At 39.2% G+C, this 27,063-nt stretch overlaps 1 protein-coding gene across 4 annotated transcripts in view; it reads right to left on the bottom strand.

Moving 5' to 3' along the window:
- The window catches only part of PTPRO (protein tyrosine phosphatase receptor type O), a 263,577-nt gene that overhangs the window by 27,599 nt on the left and 208,915 nt on the right, over positions 1-27,063 (bottom strand). For 3 of the 4 annotated variants that reach the window (XR_016441869.1, XM_090043530.1, XM_090043532.1), the window contains 10 exons: positions 24,565-24,697; positions 22,285-22,405; positions 20,154-20,222; positions 15,801-15,884; positions 11,980-12,015; positions 9,232-9,313; positions 8,011-8,101; positions 7,489-7,565; positions 3,165-3,299; positions 778-900 (listed from right to left, as the gene is read on the bottom strand). Coding sequence is in view for 3 of the 4 variants with exons in the window: in XM_090043530.1 (XP_089899656.1) it covers positions 778-900; positions 3,165-3,299; positions 7,489-7,565; positions 8,011-8,101; positions 9,232-9,313; positions 11,980-12,015; positions 15,801-15,884; positions 20,154-20,222; positions 22,285-22,405; positions 24,565-24,697 (951 nt within the window). In the remaining variant the exon portion in view is untranslated. The remainder of the gene's footprint in view (positions 1-777; positions 901-3,164; positions 3,300-7,488; positions 7,566-8,010; positions 8,102-9,231; positions 9,314-11,979; positions 12,016-15,800; positions 15,885-20,153; positions 20,223-22,284; positions 22,406-24,564; positions 24,698-27,063) is intronic. The other variant, XM_090043531.1, reaches the window with a different exon arrangement.

The following is a 27,063-nucleotide window of genomic DNA, read 5'->3' as shown; positions in this document are numbered from 1 at the left end:
TTTGCCTTTCCGGATAATGCAGCAAAATGTTCTATTACAGCAGCAATAGGGAATGGGTTAAACTCTATTTCATCATTGCTAGGACATGCCATTAAGAAAATGCTGAGACTGTTTCAGTTGTCTGCTTTACAAACAATAATGTTCAACCTCTATATTTCCAGGTCCTGAACTGTTTATGAATGATAAAAAGACCACCCTTTGATATATCGGGCAAACAAGAAACACTGTTTAAATATGATCTCCAAATGAAGCATCATCATAATTATTTGTATTACAGCAGTGACTACAAGTCCCAGTCAATACTTACTCTACCATAGGATTCACTTCTACCATGTGCTGTTTTGTCAGCTCTACGCTAGCTAAGGAACCTGCTGAAATCCCCCCGTCTAGTCAGGGCACCATCATTGCTCTTTTGCACTACAAGCTGGCAGGTGTGAAAATCACAGTGTTAGATTTTGTGATATGGACAGTTGTTTACTAGAAACTGAATTAGAGCCACAGCTTTTTATTTTCTGTTCTTGTGAAGAATGCCTAGAAGAACAAGAGTCCAATCCTCTGACCTTTGAATTTTGAACACCTTTTGTAATTCAAGGGAATATAGAATCAAAACCAATACATATATTTTGTATTTCGTCTCTCTCTCTTTTAGTTGCTTCTCCAAAATTACAGACCTAAAATGCCCCCCAAATTTTGGAGTATTGGTGCTAGGGATAACATTTTTACAGGATGCCCTCCCCCCGCCATTTACACAGCAATACATTGTTCAGTTTCACCTACATAGCTTATTCTGAAATTCCTATAAACCCAGTCTGTGTGTTCCTCCTCTGAGAGCATCTCCACAGTGATGTCCCCATAGGCAATAGGCTCTTCTGTAAAAGGCCAGTAATGATCACATTTCACCTGGAAGGAAAAAGAAAAAGCAGTTCAATTAAAATGTATTCAGCCTCAGGTTTGAAAAGTAACACAACTGAATTTTACACAGCACTTAAGCAAGTGAAAAAAATTTGCTGTGACAGGTCTCAAGCTCAGATGCACATAAACACTCAGCAGAAATGTGCTTCTGAAAAGTGGTGTCATTATGGGAAAAGAATGGAAGCTCTTAGATTCTCTGTAGGTAGTTGACCCCCTGAAGGAAGGAGTTTCAATAGCTCAAAAGAAGAAGATGGCAAAATCTAATAAATAAGATTAAACATGTAAAGAAACAAAAATATGCTTGCCAATAATGTAAAGAAAAATGATAGTACTTACTTAAGCTTAAAATAATAAAACCACCCGTCAAGGTTCCAGAGACCGTAATCATACAGTACGTGCAAATACAACGAAACCTCAGTAGGTGTTAAAATACATTCCGTGGAATCTCCATATGCCCATTTCATGAGGTCAGGCCTCAGGACACACAAGACATGAAACTCAAGGCATAAAACACAGAGCAATATTGCAGGCAGCAGCTGTGCATGGATGAGTGTGCTGTGCATGGATAGGTGTGCTGTGCATATGAAAATATGGGGAATGCTCAAGACCTGCATGGAGGCAGGTATTAGCAAGGGTCACAGGATAAGCTGTTCATGTGTCAATTGTCTAAGGAATACACCTTCACCTTCTCCAGGCCTGGTCTTACAACTTTTGCTGTGTGCCCTGTAAGGGCACCAATTTGGGCCATTTCAGATGCGTGTGGAGGGGACAGCAGGTCCAGATTCTCTCAGAGGAAACTCCTGCCAGCTTCCTGTTCTCTTCTGTAATGACAGGGAGCTAGATGGTTGTTGCATAAAGGGGAGCTGACTGCAGTTGTGGCAGTATGGCAAAGGGGGAGAACAATCACTCAGGGCCTTGTTACATCTTACACTGAGCGCTGCACAAACATTGATCGATGTTAGTGCTAGCTCGAGTTTGGCGCACTCATATATTCAGGCCAGCGGAAGGGGCACAGGACAATGGGGGGCAAGGGGTGGATAGAGTGTTTACACTAAGGTGTAGCTTAACGTTGCTACACCTTAGTGGGACTCAAGACAGGTAACACAGATCAGAGATAATCCTGCCCAGAGCAAGCATCTGTACAAAAGTCTCTAGAGACCAATGGACAGCCAGTGCACAACCTGGAGCACCCCGTATGGTGCCCCACTAACTAAGCAAGCTACTCTGTTCTACCCCAGTGCACTGCAAGAGTCAAACCCCAAAGAATGGCCAGTAACAATGTCCCATCTGTGGATGAGCTTTAGCTCTCACCTCTGCCCTTGTTTTAACTAGGGACTAAACTGCATTGTCAGATCAGTTGGGGAAGAACAACATACATTTGGGTGTCAGCAGCATATTGAGAACACCAAGCTATTATCTATTAACATATCCAGGATCACATGAATGGACACGCTATATTACCTGCATTGTTATACTTAACAATTAGTATTAGGGGGGGAAAAATTACAAACAAAAAGCAAACCTAGCTTGTCACTATTACACAGCTAAACATTGTTGATGACCCAGTTATTAAAATACCCGTAACATATACTTGTGCTTTGGTCATGTGGATGACTATACGTAAAGTAGATACTAATTTGGGATTACCAATTTATTACAGAAAGTCTAGAAAAAAGCCATTTGATAGTAACAATTTTACGTTTGCTACCAGCCTTGATTCAAAACATGAATAGTTCCCTGAACAATTTAGTTTATAGTTAGACTTTTTAACTATTCTCATTGACCCTTAATAATTTTAAAGGATATGTATTTACCACTGTAGTCAACTATACATCTGCTAACTGTATTAGTGATAGGACCAAGGTCAACTGACAGTTCCACTACACAAGAACTTCAGAAAACTCATATGTGGATGCAGAATTATATCTATACTTCTTACCCATCACCATGAAAATTTGCTATTTTTTTTTAAGATGTTTAATCATTAAAATAATCTATTTATATTCTAGTATTAACCAGATAGAATAGACAGATAATTGCACCAAGTACAAGAAACAAATATGGTCTCAATCCAGAAAAAAACCCAACAAACTATGAGTTTAATTTAGGGTCTCCCATTGATTTTGCTGGGAGTTTTGGAGGATAATGACTTTGAAGATCTTGTGCTATCACAGTTGGTGTTGAAAACAATACAAAAACCCACAGATGTTAAGTATTTCATTTCAAAATGCACATAGGATTAAGTTACCTACCCTTCTTTTTTCATTACATTGAGTGAGCATAACAATAATTTGTGATTTTTGCTGGAGGACCATCTTCCAAAAATCATTCCTTGTTTCTGGCAATGGCCCCTGGGTTGCAATATATTCCTGTGGTGAGTTGTAGCCCTAAAAAATAGATACAAGGTAATATACTTCATTTCACAAGTCCTTCAGAACATATATTTTCCTGAGTATATTATTTCTCTGTGTGTGCCTGTATATATGTATGTGTAGGTAATATGTGTACACACATCTTTTAAAGCTATGTTTTGAATGTTTAAAAAATCAGTTTATACTTCAAGCAGTTTCTTCATGTTAAGAACTATTTAATGATTTTTAAAATGTACTATACTTACTCAAATACAAGACAAGGTTTTTCCTCCCCCCAGTTAGCATGAGGAAAAAAACTCCTCCTCTTACAATCACATACCTGGAAACCTCTTGTCTAAATACACTGACGATCATTAAATTGCTGCCAAAAGCAGTATGTGCTTAGTAATAGATAACACCTATGAAAGTGATTAAGTGCAGCCAGTGCTAAGCATGACTATAAAACACATGGTCAATATGGGGCAAACATACTGATGGGAATAGGGGTGTGTGTGTGTGTGTGTGTGTGTGTGTGTGTGTGTGTGTGTGTGTCCCCACACCAGAAGTACTATGATACCAAGTCAGTGCTGGGAGAACCAAAGCCAACCCTAGCACTCCTCCCATGGTGCCAGAAATGCTACATTCAGTATGATGATGGGAACCTACCACAACAATTTACTACAGTCCACCTGAACAAGATACACATTAGTATCCATTGTGCATAGTCTTCCTCAGAGCTGACTCTTTTTAAAGTCATGGTGAGCCACTATATTGAATACATTTTTACTTCATCTTCACTCCTAAAGCCAAGCTGCACCTTATTTTCCCATTTCCAATATCCCTGTTTCTTCAGCAGGCTTAAAAGCCTAGCAAACATCACCAAATGGGGCCCCAAACAATTTACCCAGAATCCTCTGTTGCCCTCTTGTTTCATTTGATTAGTGAGGTCCCACCACGCATGAGGTGCAGCCAGACCAGGTTGCCCTGCACCTCACCTGTATATAAATATTTGGAGGATCCTAGGACTCATGCCAAGAACTTCCTATTTCAGTTCTGAGTGGAGGACTAACTAGCACATGGATCCTTTTAGTGGGTTTCTGGAGTACACACACATACTGAGTAGTGCTGAGCTGTGGGGTCACCATGCCTTGAAACTCTGTTGACCTTGCTGGGGCCCAGCCTAATGAACTCAATGGTAAATCATGACCATCTTAGCTTTAGGCTAATATCAGGCATAGATTATACTATATTTAAGTACTATATTTATGTCAGTACAAGAGTTCTGCCTAAAGTGTGTTTATGGAGTACCTGTGCTAAAACTTGCAACCATTTAAAAAAAGGCAAAATGTGTCAATTCTGGATGAATTAAGTCTATGGGTGCCCATAATAATTTATTTATATGCAACATACTTCAGGTATGATTATTTCAAGATCAGTCTTTTTAAATGTGTTCCTCACTTCCATGTGATCAGGGAGATCAGAGTCTGAGAGAAAGGAGGAAAGGGGGCAGGGGGAAGAAGCTGAGGGGGAGACAGAGGGCAAGGGGGTTATCTGACTCCCCAGGTTTATTTCCCCTGCTGTAGTAGTGGAAAGGTCACAAATTCAAGGCATTTTTCCAATAATTAGAGTCTATACCTGGACACCTATAGCAAATTTATAATTTTTCCATGTATAGAATCTAATTATTGGGGGTCTGTCTTATATTCAAGATTATTTTATATTTGTGTAAATATGGTAATTCAGTGCATTTTTGTGGACCAAAACATTTCTAAGGCGGTTGAGACCAAATACCATAGGAAAACCTGAAAATCGAAGTTGTTCACTGACAAAAGGTAAAAACTGACCTAGTAAATTCAGTCCAAAGTGAAAGAAGTGTAAAAATTAAACAATGAAAATAAATTCAGGGGTTTAATAATTTACGTTTCTGTTAGGTGCCCAAGTAAAATAACTATCCTTATACTTTGCTTATTCCACCATTTAAATTAAGCAGCATCTATGATTATTTTAATTATGGTATTAAATGGAAGGGGTTGGTCTGTTGAGCTGTGATGAGAGAGAATGTAAATATATATTTGCTACATTGTGGTTTAACTCAGTAAAAAAAAAATCCTTTAATCTTATGCCTAAAACAGCCATAAGCTTAAAAGGTCTTCAAGCAGTTGTAATTTACTAAGCCTGAAATGCATTTGAAATAAATTATACCTGTTGCTGTCCCTCTGCCAGTTTGTAAAAATTTTTGGCACACTTATTGTAGAAAAGACACACTGTAAATAATACAAGATGTAACGAGATACTATTTTAGCTTCTGGTAGTTAACAACATTTCCTGATCTTTGTTAGGAGAGCTGAGTTTGGAAGGTTACTTCATGTCATTAGAGACTGAAAAAATATGAAAGATACATTCAAGACACAGTATGTTCCTATATAAATTGGGCTATGGCTATGCCAGACTATAACTTACATATAATTTTGTTTTGTATGGAGTATATAGAGTTGTTGTGGTACATTTTTATGTCCACCAAAAAAAAAAAAATCTTTAATCCTAAGATTCTAGATGAAACTTCTAGGAGTTAAGCAGTAGGAAAGCAATCATCAAGATAACCCAAAACTAACATATTATGTCTGTAAGATAAACTGGGAAAAATATTTGTATTTGTAATATAATTGCCCACAAAATTAAATAAATCTAGTGTCAAACCCTGGAGGCTGAATGAGGGGTGCTAGCATGGTCCACAGGCTGGATCAGGCCCATGGACCTCCCTACTCCCCATCCTTTTCCCCACATGTCGGATCTAGTGCAAATGCTGTTTCCTCATAAATTCATAGATGTTAGGGTTGGAAGGGACCTCAGTAGGTCATTGGGTCTGACAACCTGCCCTGGGCACAACCCAATACAGGACTGTGCCACACACCTGCTCCAGCTACCTGGGGACCTGTGCTGCATATGACACCCATTCTTGCCAGTCCAGGAACCATACCGCACAGTGCCCTCCCAGCTGGTCCAGGATATGTGCCATTTGCAGCCTGGACTGGATGGGAACAAGGTTCTTGCATGAGGAATGGGTTACCAACTAGCTGGGGCAGGCACCATTTGTGCTGTGAGTCCTACAGTGGGTGCCACATATAGGGCAGATTCCAGAGTGGGTGCTAGGTGGTGCACATCCCAGACCCTGTATTCAGGGCTGTTCCAGCAGCATGTGGGTCAGCTTAAACCCACACTGGGGGCTTAAACAGTACTGGGGACCAGATGATGGGGCTCCATGGGCTGGATCTTTGATTTCCTTGATCTAAGGCGTAAGAATGCAGTTGCAGAAGAGAAGACTGTAATGCCTACTTGGCTATTATAAAATTGTCACACTAGTTTTTGGACCTAAAGTATCAGAAGCATATTTTCCTTTCTTTATTTCATATAGAGCCCACAGCTTTATCATTTATGTCTGTGCTGTTACCACATCTTGAAAGTAACTAAAGTCAATATATTGTCAGCACAAAGTGGTAGTGTTGTTTCAGCAACAAATAATGCTTTTCCCTTTTAAAACTGAAACAAGTGCCTTGCATGAAGCTGTGTGGCAATGAGCTGCTAAAGCTGTTTCAGCTGAGAACGATAAACACAGAAACGCGACCTATTTACAGTTATTCAAGAAACCACAGCACTTTTTCACAAGATTGGCATTTCCCCTGACATCCTGGCATATAGTTTCTGCTGAACACAGTGTTCTTCATTTTTTCCCTAAAAGTCTTATGAAGTATTCCAATGAGTTGTTAAACTGCTGGTCCACACAGCGGAGGGAATAAGCCATGTACAGAACAGCACTTGGGTCAGAGCAAATGGAAGCCATCTTTGCAACCATCTATGCTATGTGCATCTTGCCTAGACTTTGACAGTGGGGCTCACTGACTTTATTTCTGATAGATTAAAGTATTGGGAAAGATCCTCGACAGTGAGAACAGCAGTTTAGAATTTAACCTTTCCCCTTGGGCTCCAAACAATTTCTTCCCAGCTATACTGGGATGCGTGTTACTCCGGCAAAATTTACTTCATGAAATTAGCACTTTTCATCAGCCCCGTAACCTTTCACAAAAGACAAAAAATGAGTCAAGCTGGAATTATGCTTTCTGAATAGTCACAAAACTGTCAAGAGATTTTGCTTTTTTCACCACTTTCTGTATAATATTTTCCTATGCAGGTCTTTAATCTTCAAGTTGATTTGAGTCTTGTAACTTACAGGAATATAGTTGGCATTAATATAGTCCAAACCTTCTTCTTCATTCATTGAAACTAATCTGACACGGCTAAAGTCATCTGCAAAAAAGAAAAAAAATGTAGAGACATTGACTCATCACAAGCCATGGAGCACTCTGCAGTATAACAAAGAAAAAATGTAAACAGCTAGTGTTCAATACTATGAACAATGTCCATTCCACATGGATAGCACATTGCAACATAGAGCTCTCTTCAACTGCCCTGCCTCTTTTATCTCACTAAAACTATAGAAAAAATAAAAAAGAAAGGCATCAGTAGAAATGATCTATTAGTTTTCATTTTCCATCATGGCTAATATAAAGCAGAAAGCTACCTTCTTTTAAAACTAGGAAAAAGCATGGCTTGCCCTGTATCTTTCTGAGAGCGCTTTTTAGAGCAGGTTTTTATGTGCTGTAAAATCTACTCAGATGCCACGAGTCCACATTTTTTTCTTTTCCCCACCTCTTTAGAGACATTAGCAGACATCTGCAAACACTGTACTCACATGGCAAGATATTTGTATAACGATTTTTACATCGATTCATGGGAAGGTCAGCAGCAAAATGGGGTATGTCAAGGCCAATCAGTTTCAGTTCCTGTATGTGACAGCAGGAAAAATGCTACAGTTAATTTAACATTTGAAATCTATTTTAGACACTTGCAAAATAATTGGTTTTGAAGTTAATGCTTGTGACACATTCCAGAGACCTCAAATTTACCCACATTATAGATATGGCAAGTTCCCTTGTAAGCTCAGATCAATGTATCGCACACCTACTCTAGGAGTAGGAGTAGGTTTAGACCCCAGGCCTATTCAGTTTGCAGGAGCCCTGCTGAGACCATCAATATTTTTGACAATTACTTCTACTTGAAGTAGTGATATGGGACTAATCTACCAAACTCATTCCACTGAATAGCTGTCAGATGGCAACTGCTGTTACTGTCACTCCTCACAGAGGCTCACATAGAATTAAGGACCTGGTCCTTGATCCAAACATCTTCTATATACATAAAGAATGAGTGAAAAGATAACTCCCTGAATTACGAAATACAGTCTCAAGCCAGGAACCACATAACCTTTTCTGGGACAGGTTATTCATTTGATTTCCAGGTCAGTCTTTAGTAAAGGATAGATTCTTCAAGTATTTACAAATATCAGTTGCTTTTGAAACCTGTATATATATATATATGACTTTTAGGGAAAAAATATACTATATGTGTATATATTTGTATTAATTTCCTTAAATAATTCTATCTAACATATTCTGCAATGTATGAACATAAGCAAGAGGAAGCAAAACATTTTGTCTAGGAGAACAGCGCATGTATTGCTGACGCTGTGAAAGAGAGTTTTGTCATAAACTAAATGGAGCCAGAATTTCAACCAGCATTGGTACTTCCCTTTCATTCTCACTTGACATTTGACTTTTGGACATTGGGGAAACAAAGTATTTCTACAAGACCAATGAATTCATGGTGTCTCTGTTCCAGGAAATGTTGCTGTTACTTCATATTCAAGTTAAAAATAAACCTGGTTCGGCTTAGACTGCTAAGCAGCATTATATTAGAAAAAAGACATGAGCCTGCATACCGCAAGTACACCACTAAATTCCTGTAGTTTTGCAAAACTTACAAAGTAAAATACAGTATTAACAAATTCCTAATATTTACAGATATCTAATTTAGGCACAACATTCAGGAAAGAAAGAACTCTCCATATATTTACCTCAAATTGCAGAGAAAATTTATAATCGGAATCTTTAGCCATGTCCTTGATGTAGCCATCGAAGTCATCCAACTGGACAGGGCTTGTCAAGAAACACAGAAGAGAGATTGCTTTTCTAGACAGGCTTGCTTTGTTTTGGAGCACTGACAGTTCACTTAATACAACTTTTTAATATTCCACTCTATGGAATAATTGTAGCTGGACAGAATTTACACAAATCTTATGCTCATGTACCCAAAAAGCACAAATTTGACCCACGCTGGTAGCTGCATAGACGATACAAAGAGTTGTAGTTGTTAGGGTTAATTAATCCATGATGGTAAAGTAAATCCTGCACTCCTTAGTGAGGCAAAATTCTCACTGGGTGTATCTACACAAACATATTAATGAGAGGCAATAAACTCTGGAGTTTACCACACAAGAATTCATTGCTCCCAGGCACCGAGTATACACATGCACTTGGGACCACAGCACACTGAGTCAGGTCAAAGCAGTTCCAGCTGGTAGGGAGTCCGGGGGGTGGGGGGCGGGGCGCAGGGGTCAACCTGGCAGCACAGGGATGCTCCTTCCCTGGCTCAATGAGAGGGGCTGCCTGGGGCATGAGGGTGCTTTGGCAGGCAGCCCCCACACTGAAACATCCTGACCTAGTCAGCTAAGCAGTGTCTACACGTGGTGCTACAGAGTAAAAAACTGTGCAGTAGGATAGTACTTGTATTTACAAGTACTATCCTGCTGTGGAGTTAATTAGTTTATTTCAGCCTAATAGAGGTGTACAAGTAAGTGCACAATGTTTACTACAGAGCTAATTAGTGAGCTCCACAGTAAATGTCTCATGTAGATGCACCCACTGAGGCCAAAAGAAATGTTGGCTGACACAGAATGCAGGACTATGGATGGCAAAGTGGGGGAAGCTGCTTCCCCTCAGCTTCCAAACCCCCAAAACAGATAGGCCTGACCAAAATTTTTGTTTCAGTTAAAAATGAGTCTGCATGGCATATTTGGATCCAGATCTTGGTTTACATTTCAAATCCTTAGAATGCTTGGTCATTTCCAGGCCTATAGTTCAGACCCAGCTCTAATTCCAATATGATGATATTTTCTACAGTGCAGAAAAGGCACATCATTTAGACTTCATTAATGACATAAAAAGTTCCTTTCACAGGTGAAAAGCTCCCTCATAAACAGAAATTTTCAAACTTCATACAATCGGTAATCATGAAAGCCATTAATGGGTTTCACATTTGGGTCCTTTTACAAACAGATCTTTATTTGGGGCAGAGAAGGTCTGTAAAATATGTTCAACAAATGTCTGAGCCTCCATGTAATGATTATTCACACTGCTGTCTTATAGAAGAGCAGGTGGCTCCTATCAGAAGCCAAATTTTGTTCTAGTATATGCTAGCACAACTGCCACTGGAGACAATGGAGTGTCAACATACCCAGCCATATAGCTATATTGGGCCAGATTTTAAATTGTTGTAAACTGGTCTAGCTGCAACAGAGCTAGGCCTGATTACATCAGATGAGGACCTGGCCCTTACTCCAGACATGTTGTATGAACATGAAGGCTAAGTAATTAAACTAATAACCTGAATAATGAAAGACTGGCAAACAGTTTCTATCACCTAATTAGCATGTTCTAATTTACAAAATGCTGAATGAAGCATGTACACAAAAATCTTTTCATTTACTTGAAGCAATATGCCCCAAGGAGCCCATCTTATCACGCTTGGTTAGCAACAATTATCTATTATACCAGCAATAACTGCCACCAGAGTATGACATCAAGGGGAAAGAACAGTAATACAGAGGCATGCCAGGCAGCTCTGTACCCTGGGCTGACATATGATGCCCAGGGCTGCCATGGTGCCAGTCAAAATGGAGTGATCAACAAGGATCCAGGGTTTTCATTTCCCATGGAAAAACAGAGAAAAACATGGATTTCCTGTTTTTAATCAGAGAAAAATGGATTGGCAGAGAAACCCACAGATTTCCTGCTTTTACAAAGAGCTCTGCAGGCGGGCTGAGTTCCAGCCTGCAAAAGCGGTTTGCAAAAAGGGCAGGAAACCCCCAACCCTTTCTGGAGGGAGGTGGAAAGGGAAAGGGGGAGGGGCATGGCCTGAGGGGCACCAGCAGGGTCGGGGGTGTGGGAAGTCTTTAATTTTAATAACGGATTTTGGGGGTTTTATCAGCAAATTTGAGATTTTTTTATCAGAGAAAACCAAGATCCCTGGTGATCAGCCACTGTTGCTGTAATGACTATTTTTGCACCCCTCCACAAAAGTGGGGCCCAGGGCTGCTGCCCCAGTGACCCTCCTCCTCTTCCTTGCCCCACTCCATGTCCCAGTTACACTACTGTAGTAACATAAATGACTTTTCTCCAGTTTTTTCACAGTTTGTCAGTTTTTACTAAGGAAAAGCCCTGTTGAAATTGTGAAGTTAGGATAATTGATCCTTTCCATGATGGTTAATTTACTGCCAGTCAGGAGCAATTTTACCATAATTTCGCTGCTGAGAAAATTAAATAAAATCCATGGTACTCTTGATTTAGTGTAGTTATGATTTGCTATTTGTTTTCAAACATATTATAATTGCTTTCTGGAATCATGTGCCAGAATGAAGTACTTTTATCTCTGTAACTATAATATAATGATGAAGTATAATATACAGTACAGTATTATACCACACACACACTACTTTTTAGTCTAACGTGACACATTTTAAAAAATTAATATAAAAATGTCATACTTTGTCAGCTTTCTCTTCTTTAATCCATTTTTACTCCTGTAAAACAAAAACACAGCTTTTTTCATTTTAACTTACTATGTGGGCTAGATTTAAAATAAATATCATTGTTAAAGCTCCCATCTTTGAATGCAGGCTTCCATCAGAATTCAATGTGCTTAAGTTACTTAACTTTCTTAAAGTTTAGGTCAGGATTGTGGGTAAAACCTAGGCCCCTCGGCATTTGATAGGAAAACTTATATTGACTTCAGTAGACCCACAGTTCCACTTTGTGGTTCTAAGGAACTACCTGCATATGGGGGACAAGGACAATGCAGATAAGTAGTGTGTTCAGAGACCTTGGACAAAATCCTGACCTTGCTGCAGTCAAAGGGAGTTTTGTCATTGAGTTTTCTAGAGCTAGAATTTCACATCATGCACCTGAGCCTGCTATAATCCTGAGGAGATCAGGCCACATTAGCTCCTGATATACCCCATTTTGGTGTGCAGCATAGTATTTAATTTCAGATCAAGTTAGATTTGGCCCTGCCTCACCTTTTTTTTTATCTGCGAGGAAAGCTAGTGCCATCGTTCGGGCTAAAGGAACAAAAGGATGGAGATACGTTTGGCTTCATTGGGCTGCTAGGTTTGGGATACCCCTTGAAACCTACTTTTCCCTCTGCAAGCCCAGATTAGACAAAATTAAACTTCATTTAAGCTACATAATCTGAATATGGGTCACCTAGTGCTTCCACAAAGAAGCCAGTAATAATTATCCTGCTGATTTTCAACATGAATAAGTAATGTCCCATAGATAATTTGAATAGATTTTTTAAAACAGAGACAGATATGCTCACACACAGAAACCATGCTGGCCATGTAATATGCTGAATTTTCACAATTCAGAGATCAGCTCATAACTTGCTAGAGGCAGACCAGAAGAAATGCACTGATGAATTTCAGAAAATAATCCCAGAAGAAAAAGAACTAAGAAGTGTATTATGCTAACCGCCATCATATTATTTACTATTACATGTAAGAAGTGTGGGCTCAAGTTTGTTTGGAAAAAGTTGGAGCAGTGGTTTTCAAACTGGGGTATGTGTACCCCTTGGGGCACATGGCTCTTTACCATGTCTAATTTTAATAATGGTGATGGAACTTTTGATTGGTCATTATATGGTGAATAATAGCATTGATAAATATTGACATGCATGTCAACACTCTTCCTAAGGCAGAGGTTCTCAGCTTTCTTAGACTAGAGGTACCCCTCAAAAATGCTAGCTCTTAGTTTTTTGACTACAGAAAAATAATAGAGCAGTTCTATTGCAAAAGAACTAAACTAAAGACTACAACTAGGCAGAATGTCTTTAACATGACAGATTCCTGTTTGTAATCTCCAGGTTTATCTTGTAAATCATGTTTGCATGCCTAACAGCGCTAACACTGTGTACTCTTAACAGCATCTCAAAACACCCCAGAATGCCACACCACCCTGGTTGAGAGTCACTGTCCTAAGGAACGAACATGCAGAGGCATGTCAGGTATAAGCAGGATATGCCCAGAAGTATTTTGCAGGTAAAGGGGTATGCAAACAAAAAAGTTTGAAAACCACTGGGTTAGACTACATCTCACAAACTCCCTATATTTTTCACAAAAGTGATCAGTGCTGAGAATGGCAACAACATTAACTAGTCAACTTTCATGTACAAATGAATCCTGAATAGTTTCTAACCTGTGCTAGAAAATACTGATCAGGCCTGCTAAACTAACCAAATGGAATGAACAAGTTATTGCTTCCTGAATTTCCCATACTGTGCCAAAATGAAAATATTGAAAGTATTTCACTAGAAAATTATCTTGAAATTACTTCAAAAATTAGAAGTTCCAGCTAAAATACTTCCATATGAAAAATACATTTTCCCCCTTTTTCATGAAAATAAAATTCAAATTGCAGCTGTCTCTATCTAGTATAAATTAACACAGCTCTGTGCTGCTTATGATGTGAATATTTCTAAGAAATCTCCTCCAAGGAACATTTCAACTGGCCCATAAGGGAGGTGATTGACATCATATCTGATGAGAAAAACAGAAAATGTTTATTAAGCCTTCAGTATTTCAAAATAGTCCTTTGTCTCTGCCTCGGAGTGGTTTGCTGAGTGCTCACAAATGTCATAGCTAAATTGTATGCAACAATCTAGATATTTAAAACAGTAAGATTGTTTTGTTCCATTATTCCATTTACATCATAGATGCAATACACCCACCATTAAGAATAGTCTAACACAATGAAGAACTGACTGACCATTGTCCTGCAGTGCATGAAGTTATTTAAAAAGCAGTACAGAGTGGCTCTAAAATAATAGCATTCTGATTTGTTCACCTGTTACAGCCACTTTGAACTAAAGAAAATAACTACACATGCTGCAAGTTAATGGAATAAGGCCCAGACAGTTTTGTAGGGTTTCTTCCTGTTCTTAGGACCCTGCTACACACTCAGATTAAAGCTAGATAGAAACCAGCTACAGAGTTGCTACACATTTTCAAGCACTAACTTTATAGCTGGTTGGTTCTTTTTATCATGTGATAATTACTTGTTGCCAGTCTTACTTTGTGTGTGTGGATGGTCTAAATTTATTGTATGATTAACCAGTTAATTGCATAATATATGTAATGTGTAGGAGAGGTCTTATAGAAGTCACTGGCAAAAACTCCCCTGGTTGCTACAGAATCAGACATGGCCCCTTTCTCTAATAACAATGAATGTTACTTCATCTGGCTCCACTCCAAAATTAGATTAGTTCTTTTAAACATGCAATTCACATCAACACATAATTGGTCTCTGCAAGCCATATTTAACATATTCCTGTGGCTAACCTAACCTTGCAATGATACTTCACAAAGAAATTACTGTCAAGGTGAACAATTTGGGCAACATTAAAAAAGAAAGTGTCTCTTCATTTTAGTACCATCCTCAAAAGGTATGATCTACATTTGAAATCTTAAGGAAGACAAACTCCTGTCCAGAAAGTAAACATTTTTGTTGCATTTGATATTAAAATGGTATCAGAAAAAGTGTTAATAAATGATCGCTATGTATTATAAGTATACCACAAAGATGATCAGTATGTGTAATGGATAATTAAAAACATGTCAGCTGGAGCTATGGGTATAAGCAGCCTGTTAGACTTAAGCAATTAGCCATTCATCAACTAATCATATCAAGCAAATCATTTATGAACCCTTTTTTTATTTACAAATGGAAAGTTTGCTATATAATGTGACCCACTATATGTTTCATATGGTTGGGGAACGCTAGCTCTAAGTGTTTGCTGTACAGGTTCTGGATCAGTTTTTGATCCTCATAAAAAAATCGTATTGACCTTAATGGAGCAGAATTGGAGCAAGACTTCAGCTGGAGCAGAATTTAAAAACAAATGGCATTTGTAACTGGGATCCCAGCAGGTAGGTAATATCAAACAAGGACGAGTAGAGAACAGCAGAAGGCAACATCAGGGAATCAGTAGATGGATAAATTCAGTAGCAGAAGCCGTGTTTTGTTGGTAATGAAGTGACAAAAAAAATGTTTATGGGACAGTTATGAAATGTGTTATGACCACCCCAAGGCTATTTTTTTAAACCGGAAAACAAAGAGGAGCATAAACAAAGAGGCAAAAGGGAACAGAAGTGGGTAGGCAGGTACTTTGATACCCACATATTCCATCTCTAGTATGTATTCAGTATGTGGAAAATCAGCATAACAACAAGAATGGCACAATATTGGTCATGTATTAGAATGTGAACATTATTCAGCAACTGTAAATGGAAATACAAATAGAATCACTTACCAAGGATTAATATAAAATGCCAAAAGATAATCAGTCCATAGGCATGAGGGTAGCAGAGTTAGGAAAGCAAATACACTTCTACGCCTGCGAGCATTAATAGGCAACATACATGGAAGATGAAAAAAGTGAGGAGAGTTAGTAAGACAACTAGAAGTAGTCAGGAGATCAGCAAGCTGCATATCAGAAACCACCTACAAGCATAACAATTCTCTGTTACTCTTAGGTATAGACATTATTAGCTTCCACAAAACTGGAATCCCATGGCCTGGCACCTTGTGAAGTAATTCACACCTGCCCAACACAAATGTAAAATTCTACACCAGCAGTAGCGCAAATAACTGTACAGAGTACAAGAGAGAAAAAATCCAGGCAGTGTTTTCCAGCAACGTCGACTGACATAAGGGTGCTAAGTCAAATTGCTACATATGAATGCACGGTGGGATTTTCGAAAGGATACTCGGAACCTGCCACACCCAAGAGATAATGTGAATTATATTGGCACCCCACTTTCTCACCTGAAGAGCCCAAGGCTCCTGCAGTTCTCATCAGTGTATGTGAAGAATCAAGGACAAATGCACGTTGGGGAAGTTCCTTGCAGAGGGACTCCCCTGTTGTGCATATCTGTACCCTGACATGGAGCACATGTCTGGAACCAGTGTGGGGGAACCCCTGGCACAGGTATCACACCTGCATTTACAGAAATGTGCCCTATGTCATGGTGAAGCCTCACATTTCCCTGCTTTCCCCAAAGATTCCTGGGATGCATCTGGGTAAGTGGGAAAATAAAGCAGATGCTCCCAAGGCTTAAGGGGCCTGATTCTGCCTGGCAATTCCCAGGGTGTGTAGGACCAGGCTCCTCAAACCCTTGAAGCCCCTGCCAAGGGTGGCTGTGCCATAAACAGACACATGGGCTGCAACAAAGCAGCTGTACCTTCTGTCATGGCCACAGATTTGAACATTAGTAGTGCAACAGAAGGTAGGGATGGATGTCTGTTTGCTTTCACTTCGTGGAAAACATTTTATGGAGGCACAAAAGTAATGTATGTTTCCACCTCTAGTGCAATCCCACATGGAGACAAATGGCAGTACCTCTGGACTTTCTTAGGAGCAAAACTTTAGGTGAGCCAGGGGCTGGCCAAACCATTGCTTACACTGATGTAAAAATAAAAAAATAAAAAAATAAAAAAATAAAAAAAAATAACAGATAGATGATGTAAACCCCTAAAAATTAGGTCGTTTTACCCAATCCAGTGAAGAGTTACTCCTGAGAACTTACCTCTATTGGTGTCAGCTACACCACTGTCGGTATCATTTATCTGCATCTATCCTGGCGTAACTATGCTTCCCCCTCACTTAGTTATGATGGACTGTAACAGCCACCTGTCTCTGTTCCTTCCTGACCCTGATCAGAGGAGAGCGGGGGGTTGAGGTTAACTTCCATCAGTAAGAAAACTGATGGAAACGGTATGTAGTTAGACGTCATCTCACCATGCCTTAACTAATTTTATTGCCAGACTTAGATGCCTGTAGACTCTCAGCAGGTAGGCAGGCTTACTTTCTATTGCACTGTTGTTGGACTTAAGTGCCCAAATTCCTGATTCACCTGTCACAAATATTAGGTAAAACTCATAAGTAACAGTGATGATCTATACATAACTGGTTTGAAGAGGAACAAAGCACAGCCACTTACTTTTTCAGTAGACTTAGTTAATATGAAGGTTGCAACACAGATGTTGGGTTCTCTGTGAAAGCGAAGCTGGTTTTGCTGTAATTTTCCTTAACCCAAGTCATCTGCTCTACACTGGAAAATCCTACCTACAGAGTAAAAACTCCCAGGAATTTTTTACAAAGGGCTCTGTGTAGGATCTAAGAACCACACAGATTGTTTGAGAGCCCACAGGGACTCAATATCTATGCTGCACAGAATTCTCTTGCTAAGGGTGCCATCTGCCATAACCTATCTGCCAGGTGGCATGAAGTAGGAAAGCAGTACTCCAGTTTAAACATCTTTTTAAGTGTCCTCTATAGGCACTATTATCAGTATTCATGGGACCTATGTGTTTAAAGTTCAGCATGTGCCTTAGTATTTCCAGGATGAGAGTCTGAGGTCTTAATTGTTGTAAAGGATCCCTATGGAGATAGTATGAGTATCTCGTGGAATTCATTGCCACAGAAGGTGATAGAGGCAGATAGTATAGCCAGGTTCAAAAAGGGACTGGATAAATTAATGGCTGATGGCTATTGAACAAAATGTTTGGAGATGCTTCCTCTAGTATCTCTAACCCAATAAATGGTGGACACCAAGAAAGGTATTGAATAGGGGGTAGATAACTAGAGATATCTGGCTGATACTTTTCCTGTTTAGCATCCACTTCTGTCACTGTCAGAGACAAGATACTAAGCTAGATGGACCATTGGTCTGACCCAGTGTGACACTTCTTATGTTCTTATATCCTTTCATAATCATAGCTCCGGCCCTCCCCATGACCTATCACTGGCCTCAGAATGGTGATGTTGAGGACATGATCTTCCTTTCTAAGGTCTCTGAATGTGGCTTCACAGGCTGTTTGATCCTACATCCCACTGAAGTAGGAGAAATAATCTGAGCCTATTTTCTTTCATCATCTTATGTCAAGCAGGAAAGGTGAATGATTATGAACTATTAATATCTAGTAAATTCTATTATGCTCAATTAATGGAAAAAATAAAGCAATAATTACACAACAATAAACACTACTTAACTTTGGTGTTATATAATCATTTTCCTTAATGGTCAGATGCATGGGGGAGGAGGGTAGGGGGAAGGAGGAGGGGAGAACCTATTCATCAGGAAAAAGAGATCCTTTAATATTTTATTTGAATTATTGCAGTCCCAGCAAAGACAAAGGTCCTTTTAAAGGCAACAAGACATCACTTCAGACTCTCACGGAAGCCAGAATCACATGATGAACATAGCAGGAATCTCTCTAAGCACTCTCACAGATGCCAACTGAAGAATCAAGGATGTCCATATATACTCAAGCTAATCATTAACTCCCCCAAAAGAAAGTCTCTTCTGTTTTTAATAACATCTGTTGCTAGTTTATCATTTGATTCAAGCTTCGATCTTTAATCAAGAAAAGGATTTGATAGCAGAAGCCTTTGCTGCCATTAACATACATCAAGCATGAGAAGCTGAGCAGGGGATTAGCATACGCTGTATTCAGCTGGCGGCTATTCAAGCTACAGGAAGTGAGTAAGGCTTGTTTAATATCTAGTTAATTAGCAGTACTGTGAGATATTGACAGGATTTGCTGGACTTGTTAGCTCAGTTTGTGTACTTATTAGCAAAAGCTTTGTTTTGGTCCAGTGTCAATCCATTTAATCCCATCCTTGATGGCAGTTTATATCCCCTAGCTCATAAAAACAGACCCAAACCCACTAATTCCTTTTTCTAGTTCCTTGGCTCTCAACCAAACTGAACCAGAAGTATAAGCGTGATGTACATATTTCCCATTCCAACCCACCCTGTCACACTATGGATTTTTTCTTTTTAATTATCTGCATTTTGAATAGCTTTAAAAGATGGACACTTTTTCTTCAGGTCACTGTGGCAGCAAAATGCTGGATCAGTCAGCAGGACAACTGGGTTATTAAAAACAAGAATCACATCATCAGAAGCGAAAGCAGAAAATCACCAGGGCCCAATTTGCTATAAAAGGTAAGAGAATAGATATATTTGCTTGAACATCTATTATGGACTGGTGAAGCTATTGATGGCATGAGGTGACTAAGCAATCCCTGCTATTTCTACAGCTGGTTTCTAGACCCAGGTAGGAGCACTTTGCTTCCATGCATTTCAGCAATACTGAACACGAAGTTGTAAGAAGCATTTGCCTTGACCTTGTCTTGCAGTGCAAAGGAGAATTAACTAATGGCACCAGGTGAGGTGAGCTACTCATTGGTGATCTATAAAGACCAGAATCACTGCTGGATGTAAATATATCTCCATGGAGCTGCTAATGGATTTATAGATCAGCCTTCTATCCCTTTGTTGGTTTAGGAAATATGCCAGTGTATCCAAGAGAAAGAAAAGAAGCAGCTATCCAGTCCAGCTGGCTTATGTGGTTCCTTCATTTCCCTCTAAAAATACATTGTTACAAAAGACATGGCCCTGTTCCTGGTCACCATTCAATGAAATAAAATACAAAAAGAAAGAAAATTCCAGGTACAGTTACTCCATCTTAGACCGTGAAAGAGATTATATAAGAAATCAATACCTGGAGCACAAGAATAAATGTGCAAGGCAGATGGGTAGTAGGGACAGAAGGATGGGGAAAGCATAGTGTAACAGTTCTGTTGCAAAACACTCACCAGTTATATGGAAGTTTTCCATCTCTCTCCAATGATGCGAAGTTAACAAATGTTCCAGCCCCACACTCCCTGTTTCAGGAAGACCATTTGGAACAAGATTATTATTTCTGAATTATAATTTCTGTTTATGATTTTGTGAAGAACATCAATATAATAAATAATTCAAATTACTTAATGTGAAGCATGCACATTTCCAGCATGCATTCCTTAGTGGAAAGTGCTGTAAAGCAGATGAAGCTTTACTGAAATCAGGGACTCAACCCATGTCTGAATATAACCCTGTAGAAGCAGAGCATACCACCGGGGAAAAGGCTTTCTAAGAATCCCAAGAATAAGATGTAAAAATAACTTTCCAGATGGATTCTACAGTGTAGCTAGGGATGTTCATGGCAGCAGTCATCAGTTTTGATTTGCATCTTATCAAAGTACTTATCCTTGCAATATCCCTTTGAAAAAGGGAAATAACATTTACTCCATTTTGTAAAGAGCAAAACTGAAACCAAATGATTTGTCCAGGATGAAAAAGCAAATCATATAGCAAAGAAACTAAATTCAAATTTCACGACTCAGTCCAGTGCTTTAACCAGAAGCCCAGCTCAATTGTTTGAGCCTCAAATACAAGCTGACTTAAGTGTTTTTGTTGGCTTATTTTAAACTATTATTAATTGCAGCCCTGCATTTAATTTAGGCTTTTTTTTTTCCACCTTCCGCCTGTGGTCTTTTATCTTTGATGGTAAAGTCAGTGAGGCACTGTAAAAGAAAAAGCATTTGAGGAAGAGAGTTGATTGAGTTTGCATTTGCACACATCCAGTTATGTGCAACAGGAACAAACCACATATTATCCACTGCAAGGGGTTCTGTGAAAATTGAGGTGATAGTTGTATCATTTTGCATTGAATGCATGGAAAAGCAATGCATAAATGCAATGCATGCTGGGTAGCCAATTAAGAGACTCCTTAAAGTAACACTTTGAAGTGAAACTGCTTGGCTTCCTGACCTGGCAGGGGAAATTAAAATGCAATGCATTATTTCACACATGCACTGTGTTTCTGAATTAGAAGAGAACAAAGACTCCAGGACCCAATCCTGCAAATCTTCCGGTTACCCAAACTGTTGGGAGGCACCAGCTGGGAAGCACCAGTTCAGCAAGGCAGGCAGCAACAAAAACAAGGAGATCTGTCTGTGACAACACCTCCTGGCAACAGAATAAAGGCCTTATTTTTCAGGGCATAAGGGGACTGTTTCAGGTGTCCAAAGAAACTGCGTGATTTATAAGAGGGAGTAGTCGGATGGATGGGAACACTTGCCTTCCTCTGTCTGAGGAAACAAGTATCCTGGATGTGATAGACCAATGTTAATCTTATGTTCCTAGGATTCTGTGGGAGTTTGCAAAATAACCTGGGTAAATTCACAGATTCCTGGAAGATCATAATTTTCACTTGCCATAAGACTAACTTTATTTCTAAACCAAAAGTCAGTAAGCTTGAGCAATCCAATGGCTGAAAAAAATGGTTGCTTAGATACTAGGCCCTTAATAATTGGCCTGAATTCACAATTGCTCAAACCCTCCACAGCTCCAAATGACAAAGATTGAAGCTAATAATTTAGAGCAACAGCAAGAGTAGCCATAGAATAATGGGAGCAATATTGCTAAAAGAAACAGGGCAACAAAGGGAATTATTTATATAAATGTGTGTGCATGTGTACATACGTGTGTCTGTACACACACACACACACACACACACACGTGCTACCTTTTTTCTCTTCCAAGTTTATAGGTGGCTTTAAAAAAAGCCTCATCACCTCACGCTCCCAATCCAACCATACCTGAGCCTGGCAATTATGCCAAGTAGACAGTTTTGAAGGGCCTCTGGGTATGCCTCAGCACTCATTGGAGGAGATCTGACTTGGTCTTGGGCAATTTTCTGAATTTTGAGAATTTTTTTTCTGAATGGTGGCCCTGGCCCTGGACTTGTCAGCAAGGTGGTAGACATGGCTAAAGTCATCTGCTGGAAGCTAGCAGTAAGCACAGAGGATATCATGCACTGCACAGATAGACCTCAATATTGTAATCAGTACTGTAAAAGTTTGTTTTTAAAGTTTCCTGGTATTAGTATAAGTTGGCACTTACCTGGCCATTTGCAGATGTTTTCGCCTCAGTACGATAAGAGTCACAAGTAACAGCCCAATCAGGATGATACTCAGGATGGCTAACACAGAGATTACCACCACGTTGGGATTCATCTCAGTAACTACGCACACAAAAATGGTTCTGTGTTATTTGGTTTAGAAATTTTGACTGGTATTATTTTTTCTAAACAATATCTATGGTATTGGTGTACATTTTTCTGAGCCTATTTTGCAAGTTACAGAGAGAAAACATTACTGGGATTAAGGTGGATTTGGACTAATAGGTACACAAATGACATCATTGTGGCATTATTGCAAGATTCATCAAAGCAAATTTTCATTTATCTTAATACATAAGAACACAAGTCAAAAGAAAGATGAGGAGAAGGAACCAATACAAATATACACTTTAATTCACCTAAATTTTGTTTCCCAACCCTTGTGGGTTTAAACTCCACCAGAGAAAAGTTAGGAACTCTTGTACACCCACCCCTTACTTCAGACACACTCATTGTTTCCCTTGCCAGTAGTATTCTCTTGCACCCCTACTTCAAGCCCCCACCACCACTTCCTTTGGTGATGAGAAGTAGTATTGGAGGAAGTGAAGCTGGCAGCTGAAATAGAGGCCGGCAAGAGAATTGGTGGTGAGGCAAGCACGAGTAGCTGAAAAAGGAATTAACAATTTGCAATGTGGTTCCCATACCCCTCCTACAAATCTCACATGTCCCCATAGGTTTGGAATGCCCTGAAGTCTGGAAAATGCAAAGTACTCCAATGTCTGGTGCATTGGAAACCAACAATAATCAATGACACCTCCAATTTCAGTACAAAATGAATTCTCACTGGTATAATACAAATGAGATCAAAGGAATTACAGTGATACATAATGAGCGCATCTCCATGTGACTTGTCACTGTAGCACTTGCCCAGTACAGCACGCTGCTACGGCAAAGTAGCTGCTAAAAATAACTATGCACCACGTGTACAGCACAGTACAGGCAATACACCAAAAGGAAATACTAAATCATGGTTCAGTAGCCAGGTCACCATAGTGGCATGTGTAGATGCACCCAATGTGGTTCAAAACATTTTCTTCCATTTAGTACTAAGTTTGAACTTAAAAATATTCTTATCTGCTTGTGACCTATTGTTAGTTTTACAGGACACTATTATTATCTATTTTGCAACAATACAAATAGAAACCCCCCTCATTTGCTAGCTCCTGTACAGCCACACAAGAAACAATTCTCCCTGTTTAGGAGAGCTTACCATCCATATTGCTAGTATATATTTACAGAAACAGTCTTTAGCTAAAGCACCTCCATGCTAGTCAAAGTATAGGCATTGAACTCTGACATTTAGGTCAGATAATTACTCATAAGACAGGATTGGTTATGAAAGCAAACATCTGATCTCATCACCTACGCAGACCAGAATCTGATCATTCTAATGAAGACGCTGAGTTTCACAGGAAGAGGTAATGGTGATTCAATAGCAATTATCTTCCTTCTGAGTCAATACCAAGTCTAGGCCCCAGGAGCTGGTTAGAGGGGCTGTGCTTCATTAGTACCATATTCTGTGAGTCTTCTACCCAGGGGAATTTCTCTCATCTGTTCCCACTACTGCTTTTTACTATGCTGTGCCTGGCTTGTTGTGATTAGACCTGAGGAGGAATGGTTTCTATTCAAAAGCTTGTCTAACTGTATCCCAGCTACATAGTTAGTCCAGTAAAAGATATTACCCTAGAAAATCCTTGCCTCTGACTATGAAAGAAGTTCAGTTGTTTTTTCCTTCCTGTCTTTTCCCTCTTGGAGGCAGAGGCACTTTTCTTTTTATCATGGAGTCCCAGCCTTGTAACTGGAACTTTGTTCATATTTTGCTTGGGCTTGGCTGAGATTATTTCCTCTACAAATCTCCTTCAATACATCAGTCAGAGATGACAATTTATAAAACCTAATTTAAAAATGACATTCTCTTGTGCTGTCCTACCCCAGCCCTTAGTGGTGAGGGAGAGAAAATTGGCAGTGAGGGAAGTAGTAGTGGCAGCTGAAGTTTAGGGGCACTTTTCTACGTGGATTCACATGCACACAGACACTCCCTCCCTCCTCCTCCCCATCCCCCCCCGAAATGAGGGTTTTTCCACATATCAAATATTTACAGTAGAAGTCCCCTTTCTAGCCACTGCTGCCTGCATATCAGTGGCAAGTAAATTAATTCTGCTTTCTGGAACATATGCAAAACAATGTTAAAAGGCTCAAAGAACAATCGAAGTTCTGCTTACCCATAGTGGAGACAGCTATGAAGGCGGGGATGCTAGGGCTATCGTGGCTGAAAGTAGTCACACTGCAGTTGTATAAAGTGGCAGGTATTAAGCTGGAGATAGTCACTACATGTGAAGAAACAGTAACAGGTTCCTAAAGATATGAAAAAAAATACACTGTGGTTTGTCTTATTTAAAACACTCTTCAAGATGATTTTGGATCTGATGAAAGAAAACCCATTAAAGTAAAAATAGACCTCCTCTTTAAGCTGGATGAGGCAAAGAACCCAAAACTTCACTGATTACAGGGGACAAAAAAAAAATCAAAAACAGGGAGACAGTTCAGATTGCAGAGACAAAATGAGGGTTTCAGAGGGGCTATCAGAGAACACTAGAAAACAGCAAGAGTTTCCATTCCAAGGAGAAGGTGGAGGCTACCCAGAAGTACACTGCCACCCAGATGCATGCACAAACAAGGAGGCAGAAAAGTCCCCAGATCCACAAAGAACATCTTAATTGAGCCTCCTTCTCCTCCTAAACTTCTGGATGGCCCTCTTGGGCAATGCCAAGAGAAGGAAGAAGAGGATATTTTTGTATTAAACCAGACTGATTGACACATTTTTAGCCACAGCAGCTTAATAGTAGAATACCATCTTGTAATCTCTTGTTTACTCCTGACTGGGAGGTAAAGTCTTCAATTGTTGGAGGGTAGTTTGGTTGTTCTGCTCAGTCCAGATATGGCTGTTTACCCAAATAACACTTCCTCTTTAGAAGGGGAAGGCCACAGAGAAATCTCTGGATACTAACATCATCAGAATTATCAGAGACTATGTTCTTTTAGTTAGAAAAATCTCTACATCTTCATATAGTATTATAATTACCATTCCTATATTTACCCTATGACTTAACTGATGTTTTATAAATGCTGGTAGGGTGAAAGAAAATCAATACAATACATGTTGGCTTAAGAATAATGTGTGTCCTATTTTTTTCTGTCAATTCAGCTAAAAATCTGAAGAGGGTTATAGACATGGGAATAGGACAAAAAATCAGCTAATAATTTAAAAAAAAACTATCAGTAGATTTGTGATCCATTGTCATGGGTTAATGAACTCTAGCTGGTGGGTGCAACACTTTGTAGCAAACTCAGAGTGTATGAATTTTGCAAGAATTTCACAAACCTTATGACCCTTCATAGCCCTATTTTAGCTATATAAGGGCCTCCGTTGTACTGCAATTCTTAAGTCAGTTATACTGATGCAAATGGAATTGCATCAATTTAATTAAAGGATTTCCTTTCCTAACTGAAAGAGGAAAGAGTAGGTATTGGTATGGAAATCAGTCCTGGTTAAAAAATGTTTGGGTTTGTTTTTCTCTGGAAAATGTCAATGATCTATCAACCAACTAAAATTCCAAATCCTGGAAGATTTGGTTTCAATTTTGCTAATGAAAAGAGAAAAACATGTTTGAAGAAAACAAACACTTTCTGCAAAAACTTTCATGTAGTTGAAAACGCAGATTTTCTATGGTGGGGGCCTGTGGAGGCACAGAGTTTTAATAGAAAGGATTTTGCAATTATTCAAGAATTCCCCACCTCAGTTCCAAAAGTTTAATTGACCCCATCTCTTTTTTCAGCACAGGAATGGAAGAGAGACTGATAGATAAGCATAAAAACTGGTGAATTTAATGAGAAATGAGCTGATAGCTAGTGCTACCTGTCCCTGTCAACAAATCAGCACTACAAATTTACACTATTGTTAAGAGCCTCAGCAGAAATGCACAAATTAAATTGGAGACTGATCTACTCTTGCAGTTTTGGAATGTGAATGTATTAGTAACTCTGTAACAAATCTGGACTGATTGACTTCCACACCAATGATGCAGACAAAGACTTTTTTAAAAACAAATATCTAAAATGAGTGTGTAAGTTCATAAGGCACCAAGAAATTCCTGCTCAAGTCTATGAAGATGCGACATGTTTAATGTGTTTGAAAATCAAGCCAAATAAGGTGCCAAAACGTGTTAGCAGCCAATGTTCAACACCTCTTGTCCAGGGTCTTAATTCTTTTTCCTCCCTCCATTTATCCAACAGTGATCAGTCCTCATCCTTCCTCATAATATTGCCTGCTGATATGAAAAACAGTAGCCGAATGGAATCATTCTTCCTTATTGCTAAAACACATTGGCTCTCTGATGCTTGATTTCAGTTGGGAAACTTACGTTTTCTCCCTTTCTTATAACTGATAATTACTCTGCATGCCCACTTTTAGATTATGAATTTCTGTTTTAAGCTTCTATGGGAAATGTAGTTCATATCCACATCCGGATTCTATCCCGAAGTTTAGGGTGCATCTGTATATGGGTTTTCAGTTAAAGTCCTCCTGCTATTTCAGGATATAACATTAATGGAAAATGCTAAATGCAACCGTACAGTTCATCCTACATAGAGTTCAGCTGTGTATCTACAATACAGGATCAAGTCATAATACTACCTTCGTCCTCAGATCTCTTCAGAGCTAG

This window comes from Crocodylus siamensis, chromosome 4 (genome assembly GCF_052110815.1).
Source record: "Crocodylus siamensis isolate JL-2025a chromosome 4, ASM5211081v1, whole genome shotgun sequence".
Lineage (NCBI taxonomy): Eukaryota > Metazoa > Chordata > Crocodylia > Crocodylidae > Crocodylus > Crocodylus siamensis.
Note: the sequence above shows the minus strand (reverse complement) of the source record. Positions and strands in the feature narration are given on the sequence as shown.